At 42.7% G+C, this 24,652-nt stretch overlaps 1 protein-coding gene across 2 annotated transcripts in view; it reads left to right on the top strand.

Annotated features, from left to right (window-relative positions):
• UTP18 (UTP18 small subunit processome component) overlaps window positions 1-24,387 on the top strand; it is a 53,242-nt gene extending 28,855 nt beyond the window's left edge. Inside the window, exons 13-16 of one of the 2 annotated variants that reach the window (XR_013991948.1) lie at window positions 881-919; window positions 1,730-1,789; window positions 12,003-12,112; window positions 24,230-24,387. Coding sequence is in view for 1 of the 2 variants with exons in the window: in XM_081028823.1 (XP_080884949.1) it covers window positions 881-905 (25 nt within the window). In the remaining variant the exon portion in view is untranslated. Of the gene's footprint in view, window positions 1-880; window positions 920-1,729; window positions 1,890-12,002; window positions 12,113-24,229 lie in introns of those variants that run through there. The other variant, XM_081028823.1, reaches the window with a different exon arrangement.
• The last annotated feature ends 265 nt before the right edge of the window (window positions 24,388-24,652 follow it).

Here is a 24,652-nt window from a genome sequence, read left to right as displayed (position 1 = left end):
GCTCTGTCCAGGTCCTTTACTGCACTCAATGTATTTGGCTATAAAGCAGGAACAGACAAAATCTAATTGCACTGTTGCTGGAAGATACGGGTGACAAGTGGCTCTTCAGGGAGAACTGAAGAGCTGGGAACCTGGGCTGTAAACCACAGCCCCCATTCCTTGCTCCCTGGTGTTGGGAGTGAATGCTGCATAGAAGCCTGTGTTCATGTTTGTATGCCTCGTGAAGGCCTGCTTTCAAAATAAAATGAAATTTGGGATAAAGAAAAGGAGGCATGTGAATTGATTTTGAGACTATAGTAGTGAAAAGAGAATATAGCAAACAATAATATGGTTTCAAGTTCTCCTTACTTTGAAAGGAAAATGGGTTATACCTGGAAAATGGATATATATTCCATCATTCTCATTTCAGATCATTTTTGGAGTGATTCTTTTAGTTTGGATTTTATAAACAAATGCAGAGTCTTATTGCACTTAGAAATTCTCTTCCAAGGCTTTGGTTTATTATAACTGAATTTTTCTTTTCTTCAAGTAGGCCCCATAGGCCATTAGGATCTGCACCAGAACACTGCTCTCTCGTGAGACTGTTCTAGCAAGTGGGTTGGACTGGCATTTCTATTGGGTATGGCAGATCAGATATTTTAGAGACCCCAATTTGATGCTTTGGGGCAAGCTTAATGCTTTTATCTAAAATCGGAGCTATTAGTATTAGGATCCTTCAGAATGTCAGATTAAGGAGTTCTAACCTAGCTGCCTGGGAGAAAGACTGTGATTACATTTTTCCCTCCTAAAATATTCCTAATGCCATTCTGTGATCTGATTGACAGTTAACTCTGGGTAATTGCAAAGTTGTTTATGGAAGATTTGTGTTTTGCTTTTGCAGGTTGCACCATTACTCAGACTTCTAAAGAGATTATTTGAAGTAAGAAAATCCTTTTAAATTTCTTTTTAAGTTTTCAGGTTACACCCATTGCTTGTCAGTGGCAGAGGGACCACCTTAGCGGATCTTTGTTTCTTTGCCCGTGGGTTGCTATGTGTTCAGTTAGGGGAGTGGGATGGAAGTAGGTCAGGAAGAGCCTGGTTGGACTTGAATCTTCCTTGAGAATTTCTTATCCCAAATCACAACAATCTGGCGTTTTTTCTTCTGAGGTCAGCTCTCTAATACTGTGTTCAATAATGGACATTAAAATTGCAATTACTGAACATTTAATCCACAAAGGAGAATGGACTTAACAACGAGAGATAAAGTATCTCCAGGTTCAGTATAAAACTTCCATGAGCTCAAACCCTCTTATTTTGTCTATGTTTCTTGAGAGATTATAAGTGGCTTGCCCTGTAGCTAGTTAATAGTGGCTTGTCACAGAATTAGTTAACAGCTAGTCATTAGTTTGGCTGTCCAGAATTTAAAACAGTAGCACATGCGTCCTCTCCTGTGGCTTGATCTTTGACCTGTGGTAGTTCTGAGGTTGAGTTTTGCAGTTGGCCTGTTCGTCACAATTGACTAATTTGGTGTTCTCTGAGATTCATAAATGTTGAAGAGACTGTGAGAGTGTATGTAGATCTAAAGAGGGAAAACAATTATTGAGGGTAAAGAAATGTTGAACAGAACATCAGCCAGGAGGGGAAAGCAGTCCAGCCTCCTGCCGCCCAAAATTACGTTGCCAGTACATGTCGTTTGTTGATGGTCCGCATTTATAAGTCAGGCATATAATTTCTTCTGTTCTTCCCTCAGATGCAGTTGTGTCATGAGAGAAGCCCATCCTGATACATCTTCTCAGAAGCCTTCCTGAATGTATGTTAATACATGAATAATGATTTTCTGAGTCAGCTGTGCTTATCTAAGTTAACAGAAATGTCTTAATAAACACAGAGCATCTTTTGTTTGAAAATAAGTGTATGTGGTTCTTCCCTACCCACCTACACAAAAACACACTAACTTGAATGCATTTAAGATTAAACATGAGAGATTGGAAATACCTGTCTGTGGCCAGAAATTATATAGGTAGATATCCTCATATTTCACAGTTCCCTCTGATTAATATTTCCCCCTTTCCCAGCATAGATCATGTTTCAGGGTATCAGCTAACAGAGGCTCTGATCAGCTTAATATGAGAGCGGTGAGATCTCATAGAATGAAGGGACTTCCAGCTTTTCCTGGACGAGTGATTATGGAAATGAAAGACTTTTCTGGGCTTCGTACGTCAGATGGTTGTCACTGTTATTTGTAGGGGAGGGGGCACGTGAAAACCTGTTACACTTGTCCCACTAATTATATTAGCCACTACCTTCCTGGAAATATTACCCCAACTTAAAATGTTTTAAGTTCCAAGGTTGACAATGGTTCTTTAATTGTAGTGAAGTCTTGCTTTAGACTAGTCCCTACATTTCTTAGAAAAACTGACACTATACCATGTATTTAAGAAGTATTACATGAGAGAAATATCAAGTAGGGTTAAGAGCTTTCACCCCACTTCCTTGATAGAACACTGAAAAGTCAGGTTAGAGGAGGAAGTTTTTCCAGTGACAAAAAATGGCCCTGGCTCTGCCCAGAGAAGTAACAGATCCCACTTAACTGTATTGAAACAGGTCACTGGAGGGTATCATCAGTGTCGTCAAAGCCCTTCTAGGTCTACTAGTGATGACTTAGAGCAGCCCCATACATGTGGATTGTGTTAACATATCCCAGCGTCTTTCTGAAAGAACATTTTCTATTAACATGGACTATTGCTGTACAGTTGTAGAGACCCTCTTCCCCATCCCTCCTTTTATAGCAGCTTCTTCCATAGTAAATATTAACACTAAACGTTTCAGATTCCTGAATCCTTTGGCTTGTTAGTGTTATTTCTCTCTTGAGTTGCTAGAGGGCAACATTGGATTGTGTGAGTAGTTGAAAACAGGGCTGTTTGTAGCTTTTTACCATGTCGCGGCGTCTAGCTTCAGCTAAACCATTGTTTCAGTAATGGACACCATGCCTTATATGTGATCATTTTGCATATGGTTTTCAGAGTGTGATTTACAGGAATTGGTCATTTTAGAGACAATTACAGAAGCAGAGTTTTAAGTTTTTACTTTGTTAACATCTTTGGGTCATTTTTATACTCCAGTAGGGGCAGGATAAAGAGTTCCCAATTCTATTCTCCAATATAGATGAATGAACTATTTCTTTTACAGACATGCTACTGATCCTGTGTCTTGTCTTTTAATGTTTTTTTTTCCTCCCTTCTGGAAGTTTGGAAATTGAGTCAGGGTCTCATTGCTTGTAACCAGCACAAGCTAACTAGGGAGATAAGAGCCTCAATCATGAACTTACTTACACAATTCTACTGGCAGCTGTTAAGATAGAATGAATGTGGCTCGTATCTCGGGTTTGTTTGGGTGGGGGGCGGGAATCATCTTGAGCTGTGCGGTGATATTTTGCCATCCAGAGCCACACAGGATATACTCAGTTTCCCTCGGGAGTGATGAATTGACAAGTTGAAGTCTTTGGTGTATTGCACTCATCTCTCCCATCCCTGCTAATATTGAACTAAAGAATTACTAGTCTTTATAAACCGAACTTTCTTCTATTTGAACAAATTACAGGTGAGAAGTCTCTTGCCTTCGTGCGAGTGTTTCTGGTGAGGGTATGTAACCTCTAAGCCTGCACAGGATGAAGTGAGCAGCTGCAGGGTTTGTGACCAGCATTTTTACCCTTTAGCTTGGGGATGGGATGGAAGCAGGCAAATGCCCATGAAATGAAGTGCTTGTTCACACCTGCAGTCAGCTCTTAAGCTATTTGGGATCCCACTTCATTCCATCTCCGAATTAATCACACAAGAAACAAAAAGCATTGTCTGTTCTGTAACTCTAATGTGGAGGAACTGGCTGGGCCCAGAGGTATGGGGAGAAGGGAGAATGTGGGGTGGGAAGACAGCATTTGTGAGCCCATGATACTGACATCAGGATCTATGTATCGTCTCTGGAAATTCTCATTGTTCCTCTGTAAGGAAAGTAATAAGATAATATATATTATTACTTTCATATATATATACACATATACACATATACATATATTTGTATACACACACACAAGTAGGGAAGTAAATTGAGATTCAGAGAGGTTGAACACCCTAATCCTAAAGTCACCATCTTTATGAGTGGTCCCCAAAGTAGGATGTGCATACTCGAACAGTATAGCCGATTAGATTACAGGAAGGAAATAGAACTGTGCTGTGCAAAAGTAATTTGGTTTCATAATGTTCTTACACTATAGGCCATACAGATAATTTATACACAAATCTGTTTATATTGAGGATATACTAAAGGGTTGTCTCTGAAAGGACCATGACTTAGAGGTCCAATCTGTCACACCAAACGTAACATCCACAAGTGAACACCTTTCCACACCCTTCCCTCCATTTTCCCAAACTTGTTTTTGCATTCCCTGTGATGTTAACAGCTAGCTTCTCCATTAACCTGGTGACTTCATCTAGGTACCTAAGACTGACTTGAAGCCTGAGATTTTTCTCTACTCCTACTACCTCCGCTACAAAGACTAGTTACCAAGCAGTTTTTACTTTCAAAAACTCCATTTTCCCCCTATTTTGCCACTTCCCTTGCTCTAACCAGCTCTCACCTGTTAATCCCCTAACTGCTCTCATGACCTCCTACTTCACGTTTTCCACCGGATCTCTACATCGCTGCCAGAGATAATTTTTTTAAACGTTTATCATGGACAGCTTCGAACATACAAAAGAAGAGAGACTAGTATAATAAATACTTTGGATGCATCACCCAGCTTCGTAATGATCAGCTCCTGGGAATCTTTATATCCCTACCCACAAACTCGTGTTATTTTGAAGCCAAGCCAAGATGTATCATTTCGTCTGTAAATATTTGAGCACATATAGGGATATGTTCTAAAAACACAAATCTCAACATGCTACCCTTGCTTAAAATCCTTTAGCACCTCATCTCTCCAAAACTCTTTAGTTTCCTCGTCTATGGAAAGGGCATAAAAATAGACCTGCCTTGTAACACTAGTTACTAGATTCAGAACATCGTCACCTGGCCCAGAGGAAGCTCTCAGTGAATGGTAGCAGCTGTCATTGTCATCATAACCACAGTCAGGTACAAGATGATATTCAGGCTCCTTCACTTGGCAGAGAGGACCATTATTTCTGCCTCTTCCTGTCTCTTAGCTTTCTCACTCACCTTGTGCTTCAGAAATCTTGAGCTATTTGAAATTTCCCTGAATAAACCAGCTATTTTTCTCCCCCATGCTTTTGTTTTTGCTGATGCTTCCTTCTCGCCTTTTCTTTTTGTGCCTTTCAAACTGTGCATCTAGCAAGACTGAGATGGACTTATACATACGTGTGTGTGTCTGTGTGTGTATGTGTGTGTACACCCTTTGTTGCATTTGCTTGTTTATACAGTCTTTCCAGAAGATTTGAAGTGGTTTTCCAAATACACAGTAAAGAGAAAACACACATGAACCAGGGCCTGGGAAAAGGGGGGTGGAAATTAGAACCCAAATAATGCAGGCCATACACAGTTAATAAAGTTGAGCTGTATTTTCCCCCCCAATTTTTGGCCTAAGGAAACCTCATATATTTTTTGGAAAAATGTTGTTTTTTTTTTAAAAAGTGAAAGTCCTCTTTTCCTATCCAAGGGAACCTCTATTAACACTTTGATGTATATCTTGCTAGTAGATTTTGTTGTTGTTGAGTTAATTATGTGTTCAGCTGCAAGAACGAGAACCTGACAAACAGTGGCTTAACTCATAGGACGTTTATTATTTAAGTAGTTAAGAGGTCCAATTTCCTTCCAAACAGACAATGCAATATACAGATGATGTATTATAGAAGTATACACTTGAAACCTATATAATTTTATTAACCAATGTCACCCCAATACATTTAATCAAAAAATATAAAATCTGAAGATTCAGCATATATATATACATGTATACACACACACACACACACACACACACACACACACACACACAGAGGGGGCCAATAAAATGTATACAAGTTTTACAAAAGGAAAAAACTATTAAAATTATATACTGATAACAAAAGATGAATACAAGTCATGTTTGACTTCTGCAGTTACAAGAAGTGATTACGATCAACGTAGTTTTAATACAGTTTTTTTCTTTCTTAAAATATATATACATTTTTTTGGCACCTTCTGTATATATGGCTGCACCTCAAGGTCCACATCCTCACGCAGTATGAGAGCATTCCAAGCCAGAAGGAAAGGATAGGGAGGAAACAGCTTCTTTCCTGGCAAGGCTTTTCATTTTGATCAGAGGAGAAATGTGTCCTAGAAGTCTCCCTGCAGACTTTCCCTCACATTTCTTTGGCAGAACAGGGTCACAGGCACCACCTCCAGACCCATCATTGGCAAAGAGGACCGATTTTCTATAAAACAAATTATGCCTCATTCCAGGAGCTGGCAGTGGGGCCTGCTGCCCCCAAGCACATAGTTTTCTGGCTGTTGCTTGAAAAAACTCTGGGCATTCTGTTTGCAAGGAGGAAGTGGGAGTAGGAAATGACTGTTGGGAAAAACCAGCAATGCTTGCTTACCACAGGTACATGCACGTATTAAAAAAAAATTATTATTATTTGACAGTAATGGGTTGAAATTATATTCTCCAACTCAGTATTTTCAGTTATCCAGCAGATATGGCAGTACATGTGGATTTACCTCATTCTTTTTAACTATTGCATAGTATCTCTGGCTGAAGACATTGGGTGGTTTCATATTGCGTGAGGATGTGGGACTTGAGGTGCAGCAGCCATTTTGTAGCCATGAGACACAGACGAAGAGAATCACACAAACACTGACTAGAGATGGAGAATAATTGAGCCACCACCAAATGGATTCTGAAGCCAGTCGGCCACCTCTAGTCTCTCTCTCTCTCCCTCTCTCTCCCTCTTCCTCTCTCTCTCCCTCCCCCACACTCAGAGGGTGCCAAAAACATGTATACACGTTTTAAGAAAGAAAAAACTGTATTAAAATTACGCTAATGGTAACCACTTTGAGTACCTCTTGTAATTGCAGAAGTCAAACGTGATTTGTATTCATCTTTTGTTATTGGTATATATTTAGCATTACAATTTTAATACAGTTTTTTCCTTTCTTAAAATGTGTATGCTTTTTTTGGCACCCTCTGTATGTATATATATGCTGAGTCTTCAGATTTTATTTTATTTTTTTAAATTTATGGTGGTCTTTTACTATTACAAACAATGCTGCCATTAACTTTCTTATACAGGTCTCTTTGTACACATGTGTATTTCTCCAGGAGAGATACCTGGAAGTAGAATTGCTGGATAAACACATTAAACAGTTTTATTTAACAATTTGATAAAAATTGTTCTCCAAAAAGGCCATGACAACGACATTCTACTAACAGTGAGTGAGAGTTCCCCTTCCCTTCTTTGTCTTTGACAGCTAAGCAGTGACAAAATAGCCTCACTATTAGATATTGTTTCTCACCTAACGAGTAAACAATAATACCTATTATTATTTTAGTTGCAGCACTATGATTTTCATTGCTTCCATTGAAAAAAGGACAACACATGTTGTATGAGTCACATTGTCCATAAGAGAAGTTAACACTAATTCCCCTGGGAAAGCAGTCTCCCCACTCCCTCTACCTGCCATTCTTCGCAGTATTTGTTAATATAGTTCTCTTCTGCTAGTATTTGGTTCATCTTCGTGTGTCCAGCATCTAGTTCAATGTTTGCTCCATATGTGAGATATGGAATTTTATGAGCTTAAAAATACGACTTGATAACTGAGAACAAAGGGTAAAGATGTGGTAATGAGAACACATATTCTGAGTCTCAAATCAAGACACATGGGTTGACTGGGATTTTGGTGCCTCTTTCAGGTGTGAGAAGCTGTCTTGGAGGTGCAATATGAATGTAAAAATTACAGAATTTCTGAGGTATTTTGATGGTGTAAACAGACAGCAGGTCAGAATATTTGGAATCGGGACTCTTTTGGAGGTTAAGTTATAAAGAAATGCTTGCGAGGGAAAATGCTGAGGCATAAGGAAAGATGAACGGTAGGTAGCCGGAGGCAAAATTCAAGTTAATAGTTTTTAAAATAGATGATGAGTTGAAAATAACCATGAAATTTTGAGTCAGCCAGCAGCCAGCACATGCATTTTTTCATTGACAGCTAAGTGGCGATAAAATTCCCTTATTGTAGGTACTGATTTCCATTCAGAAATCATATATGGGCTTGGCATAGTAAAATGAAATCAAATTCCCAGAAATTCCAGTAAAATGCTTTACTGTTATTTTTATATGCTTCTGTTCTCTCTCAAACTCTTGCTTGCTTGCTCAAATGTAACATCTTCTTCATATTGCCCTCATCTGGATTTTCAAAGTATCCATCCATCCATCCCATCCATCCAATGAATATCAATTGAACACCTGTATATGTCAGGTACTACCGTGTTTCCCCGAAAATAAGACCTAGCTGGAAGATCAGCTCTAATGCATCTTTTGGAGCAAAAATTAATATAAGACCTGGTGTTATATTATATTATATATTTATTATATTATATTAAAGACTGGGTCTTATAGTAAAATAAGACTGGGCCTTATATTGATTTTTAGGTCTTATTTTTGGGGAAACACGGTATGTTGTTCTTGCTGGATTCCCAGCACTCATGGACAGATATAGTCCCTGCTCTCATGGAGGGAAAGTCACACATTAGACAGGTAATTACAAGTTTGACAAGTGTGACCATAGGGGAAGGGTAGAGTGCTTTGGGGACATGAGCAAGGATACTTGACCTGGTCCAAAGGATCCTGAAATCCTCCCTGAGGAAGCCATGTTTAAGTTGAGTTCAGAAGAGTGAGTAGGAGTTAGCCAAGAGAAGGAGGAATATTTCATCCTAGTCCCTTCTGTCACCTCACCCATATCTCCCCAAGGCCTGCCCTCCATCATTCTATATGGAATTCCCCATCCTATTGTCATAACTTGTTGTGCATCTCACTGCTTTTTTCTTTTTGGCTGGATGTGTGGAAGACTCTGGGTAGGCCTATACCTTTGGCCCTGAAAACTCCCAGCCCTGGGAAAAAGGTGAGCGCTTTATTTGGAACCTGGGTCCTTTCTGAAGCTCTTGGATCTCCAGTGGACCTTTCTTCTCTTTGATGGCTCTGCCTCATCCACTCCTCCCCCCTCTCTGTTTGGAGAGAGAGAATGCTACAGTGACTTTCTTCTTAGACAATTGCTCTAATACGACTTTCAAAGGGCATGGAGAAATAATTTTGTCTTATTTCCAAGTTTTGGATAACTGTTCCTATCATAACATTCATGAGGCACTTTAGCACTGGGTCAGCACAGAGGAAACTCTTGAAATATGTTATATTATCGCTATCATTAATTTTAAAAGACTGACAGTACATCGCACACAATAGGCACTTCACAATTGCTGAGTCTCTCTCTCCATCCCAGTGCCCCATGGCTCAGGCTGGGCAGAGAAGATAGGGCCATAGGAACCATATGTTTGGCACAAAATTTAGAGCTCATCTGGTCCCAGGAGTGGAGTGATTTGTCCAAGGTCATACAACTTGTTAATGTCAGAGCTAGACTTGGGATCCATGTCTTAATACTTGAACCTAAGTCCTGACTTGCATTTTAATGCACTTTCTACTAAAGTACTGCATGAGCTCCACTTTCTGTGGGGACATTTGGTGGGCTCACTGTCTCTTATGGATGACAAAAGCCGTGAGTCTGTGCTTTGAGAAGTCTCCTCTTGTCTCCTCTGCATAAAGTGGGCTGTCTCGTGCAACCCCGGAAACTCCCAGGCACTCTCCCCTCTCCAGAGAGCATCTCTCACTGTTTCCCACGGAGAATTGGGGTGGGGAGAGGATACAATGACCCCTTCTGCTATTTCCCAGTTTGTCCTGTCTTGAGAGTTTGGAGGATCTATATTCCTGAATCTTCCTAGAGTCCTCAATCTTTGTTTGAAAAGTATCCCTGAAGCATCCCTTCTGCTTTGCTGTGGAGACTTTGGAGACACTGCCTCATAGGTGGCAGTTGGTACCTCCTGCGGGTCTTCTGTTGCACAGTTTTAAGGACACGGGGTCCTTTTAGAGACTTGCTCCAGAAGGCAGTGTAGCATGATAGTTAAGAGCACAGAGCCTGGACTCAATCTACTTGCATTTAAATGCCTGCCCTAACTTGGGCACATTATTTATGCTCTCCAAGGCTCAGTTTCTTCACCTGTAAAAGAGAGACAACCATAGAGGCTACTCCAGAAGGCTGATGGAGACTTAAGAGGTACTATCGCATATAAAGCAGGGGGCCCATTGCCGGGCACATGGCAAGCATTCAGGAAATGCCAGCTTTGATTTCTTTCTCATCTGATCCTACGGCAGCCTTGGGAGGTAGGCAGGGCACGTGTTATTAACCCGTTTATCCCCCTGGGAAGACTGAGTTTCAGAAATGTTAAATGACTTGATCTGAGGTCACACATCCAGTAAATGGCAGTCAGGACCCCGGTCAAGGTCCTGACTCGGAGTCTAGTGCTCCTTCCATTCTCAGAGTGGCCTCTGGGGTGAATGGCATTTCCCTTGAGAATCTATCCGTCTGACTGACTTCCGTGTCTGTGAATTCTCTCCTTCTGGCTCCTCCTCCTGCTAGAATTCTGCCTGGTGCTAGTGTCCAGAAACCCACGGGCCAAACCTCTCCCTGTCACCGTGAGGCGACTGGGATGCAGGTCTGTCTCAGGAGGGATCAGGAAGGGTACTCAGCGGCTGCAAGGCTGGCAGGTTCATCCATGCTGTGGGTGCCCTGCGCCTTCAGCTGGGTGTCCCCGTAATTGTTTATTGAGTAGAATTACTTTGAGTTTCTCCAATTTGAAATAAGACCAATCATAAGTTTATGCATTTGAAAACTGCAGAATTGTTTAATTCTTATACGTAACAGCTATAGTAATACATACATACATACATACATGCATATATATGATTTCACTAAAAAGATACTAATGAGTTTTTACACTACTGCACTTTCTACAAAAGATAATTTCTCAAATTTCTCATGCAAGGCCTCTGGGCTTCTTGCTTTTACATATCACCAAGAACATTCCATTTTGTTCAATAAAAGCATTGGGTTTCATTTTTCTTTGTTGTCAGATGCATTGGCAGGATGCTTCCTTATTCTCCTGGCTAGTGCTTCCTTATTTGCTTTCCTCTGGAGTATTAATTTCTGAAGTGAAAAGCTCTTTTACTTATTGGCCAGGTGACTCTGGGTAAGTTACTGAATGTCTCTGAGCCTTAGTTGCCACATCTGAAATGATGATAATTATCTGACAGAGATGTGTAAGAGTTCAGTGAGATGCTGTGTTTACAGGGCCTCACACAGCTCTGTCCTTGACGTTTAGTGGGTGCTTGGTCAGCCTGAGTTTATCTTTATCTTATGTTACTATAGTCCTTCATACTTACTCATCATAGTACATTCATTCTTTCATTTTCTTCTGTCCCCATGAAGCCCATGGTACCAATGTTAATTTGAAAGATAGATGAGTATGAGTACGTTGCCTTACAAAAACCTTTATCAGTTTATACTGTCATTGACCCTGTGTGAAAATCCCAAATTTACTATCTTTACTTAGCATAGAAAAAATTTTTGTATTGAAAAAGAAAACACAGACACAAAAACCCACAAATAACAAATGTATCGCTTAATGAATTATTATAAGGCAAATACCACCCAGGTCAAAAAATAGAACTTTGCCACCCATTGAAGGAACCCCTCTACATATCCAACCCAACGCCCTCTCCCTGCAAGTAACCAATCTCCTGACTTTTATAGTAACCACTTTCTTGCTTTTTTAGGTTTTATCATCCAAATGTGCATTCTGAAACAATATCGTTTAGTCTTGTCCATTTAAAAAATATGAGATTTCTTTTAAGTCTATTATTATTATTATTGGGGAATATTGGGAAACTGTTTTTCCAGGATGTCAAGTCATTGTTTTTTCAATCTAGTTGTGGAGGGTGCAGCTCACTGGCCCATGTGGGAATCGAACCGGCAACCTTGTTAAGAGTTCGTGCTCTAACCAACTGAGTCGTCCGGCCGCCCTTAAGTCTCTTAATCTGTAAGTTCCTCCTCCATTTTTTTTCCTTTACGGTTTATCTGTTGAAGAATTCAAGTCATTTGACCCATGGAGTTTCCCACAGTCTGAGTTTTGCTGATTGCATACACATCGTACAGTTATTGGTGCATATTCCTTAGTTCTCTGTATTTTTTACAAATTGGCAGATAGATCAGAGGTTGGACCAGAACTCAGGGTCAATCTCTTTGGCAAAACTATAGGTGGTCTTAGGTGTGACTACAGGAGATGCATCATGTGTGGTGGTATTTCTTTTTATGCTTAAGATCATTAGTTTGCAGAATGGTGATATTCTAGTTCAAGGTATTTTTGCAGTTGGAAACAATCAGTTTTTGGTGATTTCTGGGCCTCATTGTTCATTTGTCCTTCCATGATGGGGAGAGATGCCTCCCCACCTCCATCCAGCCTGCAGGACACACTGGGCTTGGTGGAGCGTGCGCTGTATGGGTGTGATTGAAGAGCGGTTTTTACATTTTTTAAATGGCTTGAAGAAAATCAACAGAAGACTATTTCATGACTTGTGAAAATTACATGAAATTAAAATTTTGGCGTTCACAAATAAAATTTTGGTGGCACACAGACCTGCTCATTTGTTTAGCCATTCTCTGTGGCTGATTTTACCCTACTGTGACAGGGTTGAGTAGTCATGACGAAGAAACGATGGCCAGCAAAACCTAAAATATTCTAGGGCCGGCCCGGTGGCGCAGGCGGTTAGAGCTCCATGCTCCTAACTCTGAAGGCTGCCGGTTCGATTCCCACATGGGCCAGTGGGCTCTCAACAAAAAAAAAAAAAAAAAAAAAAAAAAAAACCTAAAATATTCTAGACTTTTACAGAAAGAGTCTACCTGTTTGGATAGATTCCTGGACGCCCAGAATGATAGAGGAAGAGAGGAATTGAGTTCAGACATAGATGCACACTTTATTGACAACTGACGTTGTTAGACGTAATTAAGCGCTCACAACTCCAGAAACATAAAACACTTTTGCAGCGCCAGCCAGGAATGGCCCCGGAAGGGTTTTGGATTTATAATCATCATTGAATATTGCAGTAAAGATTGCTCAGTCACTTCAGTGATTTGCCTTAAAGGTACTTAATATGTTCAAGTAAATGCCAGGGATGGGCTTTTGAATGTAACTTGAAGAGTTTGCTAATTTCTTTGTCCCTTGATTAGCGCGTGTTTATGATTATTACAAAAAATATTTACTTTCCCCAAAGTTGCTCTGCTAAGCAGTTGTGGCTGTCTAATTTATCAGCCTGCATAGTATATATCACGTATGTCCATTTCGGGTCAAAGGGAAAGCAAAGGACAAAAGAAAAGAAGACAATCCATTATAGGCTCTTGCCAGGTCACCGGTTTTATTGCAACATGCTTTTTAAAAGAACATGCATGAGTGAGCTATCTCACTCTCCAGTCTAAGAAAGCTTGATTCCTCTGTGATGACAAATTCTTTGACATGACAGGAAACCACCCAGAGAGGAGCCGAAGGGAAAGATGCTCTCTTTTTCTGTTTTCTAACATGGCTCCTTATGATTCAAGAAAGCCCACCTGTCCACAGCATCTCTTTCCTGCTCATGATCCCATGAAGATCACACACAGGTGGACTGTGCTTGTCCCATGTCCTCTTCAAGCCTCATTTCTTCTGTGACCTCTTGGACTTCTAGTTAAATCTTCCTCCTCACTGTTGCCATTCTACCACAGGCTACTTACTGTCTGTTAACTTAGCTATTTCCCACCTGCCATGGGCTTCTTAAGGGATGCTGCCTTTTTTGTCCCCCCTGGATCCCCGGCACCCAAACAGTGGCCACCACAAAATTGATCCTCATTGAATATCTACTGAATGAATGAATGAATATATAAGGTTGAGGGGCCTTGCCAGGGTGAGTGTCCACCACTGAGCTGAAATTCTGGGACTGGAATACATCACTCTTTTCTCAGAATAAGACAGAAGCAACAGTATTCAGCCGGCCTCTGAGGAAATCTTTTATTTATTTTTTAAATGCTTCCCTTCTGCTTTTTTTCTTTGTATTTTGTTGTTTGGATGGGGTTGCTTGTTTTGAGGCCATTTGTTTGCTTTGGCATTCTTCTATCTTCTCCCCCGCCCCCCAAATCTTTGTGAGAAAATCAACCTATCTTTATAGTGGTGACTTCACAAAGAATGTAAACACTTCTCATTCTTGCTTTCTGGTAATCTTGAATCATGTAGGTAATTATCACCTTCTCATACATTTATTGTTCTCCCACCTCCAACAAAAGAAAACAAAACCAAAAATGAATGCACTCATGCTCTTTATCAGAGGGTTTTTAATTGCTCTTTTAAGTTGTTTTAGTTAAAGAAGCCTGACCTGCAGGGACGGTGGAAAGTGCTAGAGGGGGAATAGAATTCTGACCTCTGGGTGCACAGAGGTTAGCACTGAGAGAGCCAAAATTCAGTCATCAGATGCAGGCACTAGATGAGCAGCTGAGATGGGGGCTATGGGCAATGTATGAGAAACTGGTGCAAATTGGGGTGGAATGGATGCTAAGAGCAAAGTCACAGCCCAACCTAAGGGTCTGAGGCAATAGCTGAAAGTGGGGCTGCAGGTTGGCATGGGAGGGAAGGTCCACCTCCACACCAGTGCAGGAGCCTTGCCTATGTATTTACCACTGAATCTAGAATGGGGCCTGGGGTTTCACTCTAGTCAGGGTTGGGGGCACAATCAGGAGTGGTTATAGCATTCATATTGCTCTTAATGGCTTTGGTGGGGTTTGTATGAGAGATTATGGAACCTGGCCTTCATCTGGTAGGGACCCAGTGGAAAATCTGAGACCAGTGCTCTCATGGTGTTGAGTACTGTGCTGGGCATGCAGTAGGTGGAAAGTTCAATGAATGGCACCACCATCCATCCAGTTCCCTCCATCCAAAGCCAAGAGTCAATCTTGCCACCTCATTTCACCCTCCAGTCAATGATATCGCTGTAATAGCTTGTGGATCTGTTCATTTTTCTCTACACTGCAGCCAACCCACCCTAGTCCAAGATAATATTACCTTTCTCCTGGAGTTCTGTGATAGCCTCCCATCACCTCTCCTCTTATTCCCTGGAATGTGCACCTTCTCCAGCTGCCACCACTCCCAACCTGTTCTGTACAATATATCCAGGGATCTTCTCAAAATGCAAATCTGGCTATGTCCTGGAGCCCCCACTCCCGCTCTTCTTTAGGTAGCACATCAAACATCACTTTCTTAAACCAGATCAGGTCCTTTCATTTGCTTTTAAAGCTCATAGACTGTTCCTTCTAAGCCCTTATCATGTTTTTTAATTATATATACATAAAATTATTTATTATATATACATATACATATATTTGCATGTGATTAATTTCTTTCTCTTCCACTAGACTTTACATTGCACCAGGAGAAGGACAGTGTCTATCTTTTGCTCATCCATGACCATGTTTCTCAAGCAACCAACACAGTCCATGACTTGGTGATTGTTAAATAAATAACTAAATAATAAATTTTAGTGAAGGAAGGAATTAACAAATAAGTGGTTGGCGGATGTGCCAGGCTGTCATGCCTCAAAGCAGCCTGCTGTGCAAGCGTCAGAGAAAAACAGAACACAGCAGAACACTTAGGCTGAGACCTCTTGCCTCCTGCAAAAAGATTGAGGCTCGGTTTTGAAGCACTTACTTAGAAACATGTTTCATTATTCTAAGATGCTTCCCTAAACGGATGTAGAGAATTGAAACTGAGAATTACATAATGTAATCTGACAAAAATTAAAGCACATTGGTTCCTATGTAGGCAAAAATAAACAGACCAGAAATTATAATACAATGTTCATGGAGCTTTTAGAACAGAGAGGAGGGAGGGTGGGGTAGGAAAGGCGAGTGTAAAAGATGAACTTGTCCAGTTGTAACTGCACATGAACTTCATTTGTTTAGCGTGCATTCTGCGTTAGTCCACACTAGCTTTGTTTAGCGGCTAAACTTTAGCGTGATAGAACTATCATTCACTTGTATTCTTTCCCCCAGATCCTCTTCCCTGTACATCTACTGTGTGTCCACTCCTTTTGATCATGAAGCCCTTAGGACATTAGGTTCTGCTCAGCGTTAAACTCACTTAAGAATAAAACTTCAGATCTACGAATCATGACCGAGATACAATAACCAAATCTCAGACTAGAATAAGGTTTTAGTCCAATAAAGATAACACCTCGGTCTCAGTTATGTTTCGGCTCCAGACTCATGAAAGCAGAACAGCGTCAGGAACCTCACCCCCCGGAAACCAGACAGAACAACGCCATGACTGACACCAGGACCTGATGCCATGATCAATTGCTCCTGCCTGAGCCCCAGCCAATCAGTAGAGCCCATGACCCCAACTCCCATGGTAACCACGATGAATGGTCTTTCCCTTCTATTATAACCCGGCCACTACAGCCTACCAGGGAGCCAGGTTTCTGAGAGCACGAGCTCACCTGTGTCTCTGGGCTTGGAGCCAACTCCTTAAATAAACCTTTACTTACTTTGCTGCAATCTCCTTGTTTCCGTCTTGTTTGGCTTGGATGCGTGCAGGCAAGCGGACCCTTTGAGTCTTTGATAACACAGTCTAATGTGAACCTCCTCTGGCCACTTGGTGCTCGAATGATTTTGGCTTTGGAGTCATTGTGTTGCTCTTTCTAGGGACCACCTCTCCCCATACCTGTGCCTCTCCAGGGTTAATTGCCTTTAGGGATAGTTGAGTTGACCACACTTTACAGATGGGACCACTGAAGATAATTACTACGCCAGAGGCAACAAATACATGCTTTTTGCTTAGCTCAAACCCTTTCTTTACCCAGTGTGTGTGCACTGCTCCATAAATAAAAACCATTCATAGCTGTGGCCGGGAATCCATCATTTCTCACCATAGCTAATGGAGGCAAACACTCCCCCTGCAAGCTCCCTCTGTGTGTTGGGCAGTCTAGCTCCTGTCCCTGTTTCTAACCTCCCTGGAGTCAACGCTTCAGGAGCAGGGTGGGAGGAGACTGGAGGTGGGTTTCAGGGGCAGAGGGGCAGAGTGTGTCAGTGAGTACTGAGGGTATGGTGCAAAGATTCCAGGATTTTGAGTCACACACAGCTAAGTTAAGATCATGGGTGATCCTGTAGCAATTTCTCATTCTCAGTCTCATCTGTGAAGCATGCATACTAAGCTCCACCTTGCAGGATCGTTGCAATCATTGAATGTGTAAAGTGGTCAGCACAGACAACATGCAATCAGTTGGGACCTGTTAGTGTTTGCTCCCTTTCCTGTTCCTTCGTCTCGCCTTTACGAAGTAGCATAGTGCAGGAGAGGAGGGCGAGCTTTGGCCATGGGTGCGCTGTGTGGTCCTGCACAGGTAGCTTAACCTCTCAGAGCCTCCCTTTCCTCATCTGTGAATGGCTGAAGGCAGGGGAGGGCCCAGCTCGCAGGTTGAGCCTCACAAAATCTAATGCGTACACTGTGCTGGGTATAGAGTTGGGGGGTGAATTCGTCACATGCAAATTTCCTCTTCCATGTTCTTTTGTGAATTGATGGAGTGATTCATGGTTGTTTGCCCATCTAGGGGTAACTGAGTCTTACAACACACACACACACACACACACACACACACACACACACACTCACCCACATTCGGAAGGAAATATGAGCCCAGGAATAGCCCGGCAGAATATTAACTGAGATGTCTGCTTTCACAGCCTGTCTGCACAACGGGCTGATTGTGGAGCCCGGTCACATGGGTATGCCAACCATGTACCAACATCACGCCTCGGTACAAGGTGGAACCACTACCGCAGATACACTCGGCTCTGTCTGAGCCACGAGGCTTCCAAGAGGTCCTGGTGACAAAACTCCCTCTTTGTTATTTCAAGAAGTGTAGCTCCTTTCATTTCACTTATAAAAATGGCCATGAAAAGAGCGCCTAAACCTCACATCCCAAGCTAACCCCGAGGGTGTTTTTCTACATTTGTCCACATATGAGGTGAAATGTTCTCTTTCTGGAAGTATTCTTAGCACCAAGGTTTTCTGGAACATGGGAAGGGCTGAGTGTTTCATGTGCTGAGGAGATAGGTACCTTCCCCTAGAATTACTAGTTCTCTGTAAGTTCCCAGAGCATGCATATTTTTCATCATTTTTTTGTGAAAGCAGAGAGAGGGGAAAGAGATTCTACCAAACTGCTGCCTGCCCCAAACTGCATTTAAATGAATGTGGGCTTTGGAGTCCGATGCACCTGTATTTAGATCCTGGCTCTGTTACTAGGTTGGTACAAAAGTAATTGCAGTTTTTGCAATTGTTTTTAACCTCTTAAACTGCAATTATTTTTGCACCAGCCTAATATTTACTTACCTGGAGCAGATGCCTTAAGCTTTGTGAGCCTCAGTTTTCTCATCTGTAAAATGGGGGAGGGAGGAGAGTTACCACCTCATAAACAAAGTGATCTGCAGTTGTTCGCTGCCTGTGCTAAACCTGGAGGTGCATGGGAAAGGCCATGCTGCGAACTGAGGACATCTGCCACCAGTACCAGGCCTGGGGTAGCTCTGCAAAAAGCCAGGACACCCTGAGGCCACCTACCGGCCCCCTTTACGTTCCACTGCTGATAGAGCCTCGTGTGGTGTTGGGCGAGGCAGGGTGTCAGGGAATCACTAGAGTGGGAAGAGTTGTGGTTACCAGGTTAATGTAAATTCTGTTTTGGTGCCAATGCTGAGCCTGGAGAGACTCAGCAAACGTCTCAGAGCACACTGAGGTCAGTCACTGCCTGCTTGGGACCTGCTGGACTCCACAGTTTTCTAAGAAAGAGTGCAATGTGAGTCCGGGCTGGCTGCTCTTGGAGAAAATGTCTCTGGCGTTAGAAGAGTTGGGTGGGGCGGGGTCCCAGTGGAGCTCACCAGGCCAATCAGATTCAGATTTGGCTGTGTTGGGGGAGGGCTCAACACAGGAAAGATGGCTCCCACCTGCTAGATGCACTGGACAAGGACCCTTCACAGGGAAAATGGCCACTGTCCTCTCACCCTCACCCTGAAACTACACCCCTCAGTCCGTCCCCTGTATGCCTCCAACACCCCCCGAGTCACCATCCCTCCACTGGAGCCCAGGGTGAGTGCCTGCAGCCTGTGAGTCTGTGCATGGGCCATTTAAGAGGACAACTGGTTTCCCGCAGCCTCTGTCCCACCTGGGTGGCCAGAATCCCCACTGTTTTTCATAGCCAGATGTTGTGGGGCTCCTCTTCTTGGCACCAGTACTTGGGGATGGGGATCCTTGTGTGAGGCTGGGGCCCCTCGCTTCTCTGGGGGGAACCTCTGTGGTCACGATGTCCCTCCTGATTCTCAACCACCACATGGCGGTTTGGGGCCCGTTCTGCATCTCTGCCCTTCCTACCAGTCTCGACATGGCTTCTTTTTTATATTTTTAGTTATAGGACTTCTGTTTGGCTAGACTTCAGTTGGTTCTCCAGGTTGCTGATTCTATAATTTAGTTGAAATTTTAATGTGTTCATGGAAGGAGGCAGACATAGTGTTCACCGTGTTTCTCCAAAAATAAGACCAGACAATCGGCCAGACAATCAGCTCTAATGCATCTTTTGGAGCAAAAATTAATATAAGACCCAGTTTTATTTTACTATAAGACCAAGTCATATAATAACATAACATAACATAACATAACATAACATAACATAACATAACATAACATAACATAATATAATTCCAGGTCTTATATTAATTTTTGCTCCAAAAGACCCATTAGAGCTGATCATCCGGCTAGGTCTTATTTTGGGGGAAACATGGTATCTACTCCGCCATTTTGGAACTCCCTAACAGCCAGTCACTTTTGCCATATTCTCTTGGTTAGAAGCCGTCACTTGGCCATCCCACACTCAAGGGGAGAGACTATGCAAAAGCAAGAATATCAGGAGGCAGGGGTCATCGGGGACCATCTGAGAGTCTGCCTGTCACATATGTTGTGGCTTTGGACAATAACTTAACTCTGTGCTTTAATCTTAGTCTTCTCATTTGTAAAATTGGGGTGACAATGATAATATCTACCTTATAAGGTTGTGATTAAATGAGTTAACATATAGGAAAAACTGTCTGACAAATAGCAGGCACTATGTAAATATTTGCTTCTGTAATTACCAAGACCAGTGTCTGGCACATAGAGAAAACAGAGTAAATCTTGGTTAAATGAATGAATCCAGGAATGGACTTACATTGTATGGAACACACTTTAGTAAAGACTGTCCTCCTTGGGAATGCTGCAAGGATTAGAGGCACTGAGCTATGGGAAGTCTCTGGCACATCTAGTTTCCCAAAACTCCCCTTTACAGTTCCAGGTTTGTAAGTCCAGCCTGATTTTTAAAGCCCCAGAGGTAAGAGAGGTAAGGCCCAGTTTCCCCCTCTGTTCCTCTCTCTCTCTCTCTCTCTCTCTCTCTCTCTCTCTCTCTCTCTCTCTCTCTCTCTCTCCCTCCTACACCAATAGTAATTTTCTCGGTACAGTGGCTGGTATGGTGCCATGAGCAGTTAAACGCTTCATAGGGGCTCTGGATGAGGCTGGCAATGACAATTAAGTGTACTTCAGGGGCATGAGCAACAATGGAAATGAGGTGAATGGGGGAAAAAGAGAATAAAGGTCTAAAGAACTGGAAAAAAAAGAGACAGAAAAGACCACTTTGAAGAGTAATGCTATTTTTTTTCAATGTACCTAAGAGTTTGAGGTGTTTTAATATGCACACTTAAAATCTTAAAAACACTGTCCTAGTTTTTTCTTCCATTTTAGTTGCTCTTAATCACCAATTCAAAGCTGGTATTCCTTCCCAGTCTTCTCCTCTGCAAATGTCTGCACGGCAACTACTTTTAGTGAATTAAAATTGATTTGCTTTGCAACTTTCATGCTACTTCTTGAGTTAATAAAAACAACCCTGGTGCCCTATATTTGCAAAGTGCTTCCATAAACATTATCCCATTTGAACCTAGGTGAGGTGAGTATTGTTATCTTCATGTTATGGTGGAGAGAAAACGAGGTCCCACTGAAACAAAGCAACCTTGAGCAGATGTTAGCATGGGAACCTATACACAGCATCCAGCTCCAAGCCAAGGCATTCACTCGCTCTGCCATCCATAAGTGGTGGCTATTAACGGGAGGTCATTCATAAACTGTGGGAAATGGATTGAGATCCCTACATAACAACATCACCTGTTGGTTGCTACTAAAGGAAGAATGAGCAGCTTCCGTTTTGAGAAAGAGTTCTCAAACTTTCTACCAGGCTTCCAAGTCTCACAAGACACCTTTCTATTTTAAGTCACGTTCCTTCAAACAGCAGAGGAATGGTTGGGAGCCGGTACGGGGAGGGGAGAGACTGCCTGGAATGGTTTCCTTGGCTTGTCAGGAAGGTTCTCTGACATCTGTTGGCTTCTCTCTCCCAGGTTGGCTGTCTTCCCAGAGCAGGCCCATTGCTCTGATGCCAGCCACAAGGCAGAATGCCCAGGGACTCAGGCCACTCCCGCTCCCTCGGTGCCCAGGGAAGGGTGACAGAGCAGCTCTGAATACATTCCCCTTTGCTCTCTGGGAGAGGCCAGTCTTGAGCACAGTTTTCTCTTAGAGATGTGCTGGATCAAGGGACCCGGTGGGACCCCACTCCCACGCCCATATTGCTTTAGTCCAGTGGTTCTCAACCAGGAGTGATCTTGCCCACCTCCTACCCTCCTCCACCCCCCACCCTGGGGACATTTTGCACTGTCTGGAGACAGTTTGGATTGTCACAACTTGGGTGATGGGAGGGCTTGTAACTGGCATCTAGTGGCTAGAGGTCAGAGATAATGCTGAACATCCTGGAGGTCAGCGCCCCAGAACACAGAGTTACCCAACCCCAAATGTCAGTAGTGCCGAGGCTGAGAAATCCTGCCTGGCCTTATTCTTTTAGGAGGTTCAGTGGGACTGGGGGTTCAGGTGGAAGAAGAAGGCAGCTGCATGGTTTTTGTTGCTACTTCCCCAGGGTTCTCTAGGATGGGCTAAGACTGCTAAGTAGGTACTTGTTTCCAGGGCACCCCATCACTCCACACCCCCTCCACGTATCTAGCCCTCGCTTGTCTGTTTTAATTGTTTGAAACTAGTGCTGTTTGACAGGGCAGAAACATCTTCCCCATGTTTGGCCTGCCTTTGGCCGTGGCCTTGGTGGCTCTGGTTGGGAATTCATATGTTACTGTTTGGAGAGAGTCATATTTTTTTTTACAGCTACACAACCCATTTTACCTTTGTAGTAATTGTCCTGGAATAAGAAGTAATCATCCAGCACTGACCAACTTGCTTTACTAAGCACTCCTTTCTCACTCCAGGCAAATTGCTTTGAGAATTGAACAAAGCCCGGCTCAATCATGCAGGATATCCATTCCAAAGGATGCCAGGGGAAGTAAATCTCTTTTAAGCCAGCCCCAGTCATGCCTCCTTCTCCTTCTTCCCAGAGATCAAATGGGGAGCGTCTGCTTCACTCCACAGGCTCCTCATCTTGGGGAGGGGGGACTTAAGCTGCAGGCTTGACCGGGGCATTTGCGGCGCTCCTGGGGCTGCAGAAGAAACTTGTAGCAATAGACGGGTCCTTGGGTCTGATGGGAAAGTGGGCACTTACCACGTGGCTGTTGAAATTAATTTATGACATTCTTTCCCTGTTGTAGATTCTGTGGAATGTTCCATAGGTATTACATGAAAAAGTAGTCAAATGAGTTTGGAGAACCCAGGCTCTTCACCACAGGACTTCTCAAGGTCTTTAAAGTGTTAACAAGCTGTGTAAATAGTCCAGAGGTGGATATAGCACGCGGTATTCCCCCAAATTTACTTGGTCTCAGAACTCTATTTTTATAGAGTATCTCTCATGATTAGTGGTCTGCAGAACAGGATTTTGGAATATTGGTAAGGGGAAGGACAGATATCCCCCCCTTTGTTTCCCCTCCCCTCCCCTCCTCCTCTTTCTTTTTCTCCTCTCTCTCAATTGAAAGGTGGATGGGGTGGGGGGTGGGGGAATAAGCCTGCAGAACATATAATGAGTTTTTTCTTGTCTTGAAATCCCTTAGATCAATATGATCCAAGATCACTGTTCTAGAGAAGTTCTCTTTTCATTCATGTAAATGAAGTTTTGCAAAGCAAGTGGAAACACCATAAACTCTCTCACCTTAAGACTTGGAAATTTCTGTGTGCTCTCCTCATAGGGAATAATCACTACCCTCTTTCCCAAGCTAATTCCTGCTCACTCTCCTTTAGGGCTCTGCTTAAACATCACCTACCTGGAAAACCTCTTCGGTGCCCTCTGCCCAAGGAGGTCTGGGACCACATCCCATGGGGCCCAGCTACTTCTGAACCAAGCTTACAATGAACTTGGTTCAGTGTAACGTTAGACCAAGAGATGTTAATGATCTTGACTTTGGTAATCCTTTCACAAGGAATATATGTCTATCAAATCATCATGTTGTACATTTTAAATATACACAATTATATTTGTCAATTATTATTTATTCCTCAATTAAATGGGGAAAAAATAAAAATAATAAAAAAGTTCAAGAGATAGCCTACACATATTATTTCTGTGTGTGCTTGGCATTTGTATTTGAAATCCAAGACCACGTTGGTGATTATTCGGTGCTAGGAATGGTTGACAAACCCAGTTCCCAAGCAGAGATCTTACCTCTGGCCCTAGCGGGGTCTTCACAGAGTCCTGTGCTGTGTGTTGCTCTGCCTCCACAGGAGATTGCCCGTGCCCCGCTGTGCAGAGGCAGAGAGCACTGGACAGGAATCAGGAGCCCAGGTTTCCAGGCTACATTTCTAAAGTCCTCTCAAGGCCTGAAGTCTGTGCTTGTGCAATTGATTGAGCTGTAACACAGTGATCTCCTGAGTGAATTAATATTTCCATTTCTATGATCTCCCTACAAACACTATTATAGAGACTGCTGCCACCATGGCTGTTCATTATGTGACTGGAAGTCAAAATGAACGGGTCTAGCATGAGCCAACTTCACCGCTGCACCATAAGGCTTATGAATCAAGTCTCAGAGTGGCCTATTGTCTCAGACTGATGCTGAAACCACAGCCATTCTATTCATTCTTTTATTCCTTCAACAGATACTGATTGAGTTTGACGGCAAGCCACCTGCAGCATGCTGGGTGCGGGGGATTCAGAAATGATTAAGACGGGGTCCTTCCCTCAAGGGCATCATTCCCTGTTTCTCCAAACCAGAAACTTCAGCCTCTCCTCCACTGCACTTTCAGTCTGCAGCCAGGTATGATCACACCTTTTGAATTCATTCACTTTCCATCGTTGCCACAGTTACTCTAGTTCAGGGGTGTCAAAACTGCGTCCCGAGGGCCAACTGCGGTCCGCAGTCCATTATTAATTGGCCTGCAGCAAATTCCAAAAATATATTTAGTTTACTTAAATAAACCAAGTGAGGCAATACGTAGCTCACCTCGAGTGAGTGGCCCGGCTGTTTGTGTATTTTACCTCATATGGCCCTTGGTGAAAACCGTTGGAAAAAGTTTGGACAC

Source organism: Rhinolophus hipposideros (genome assembly GCF_964194185.1).
Source record: "Rhinolophus hipposideros genome assembly, chromosome: 20".
In the NCBI taxonomy this organism is placed as follows: domain Eukaryota; kingdom Metazoa; phylum Chordata; class Mammalia; order Chiroptera; family Rhinolophidae; genus Rhinolophus; species Rhinolophus hipposideros.
Note: the sequence above shows the minus strand (reverse complement) of the source record. Positions and strands in the feature narration are given on the sequence as shown.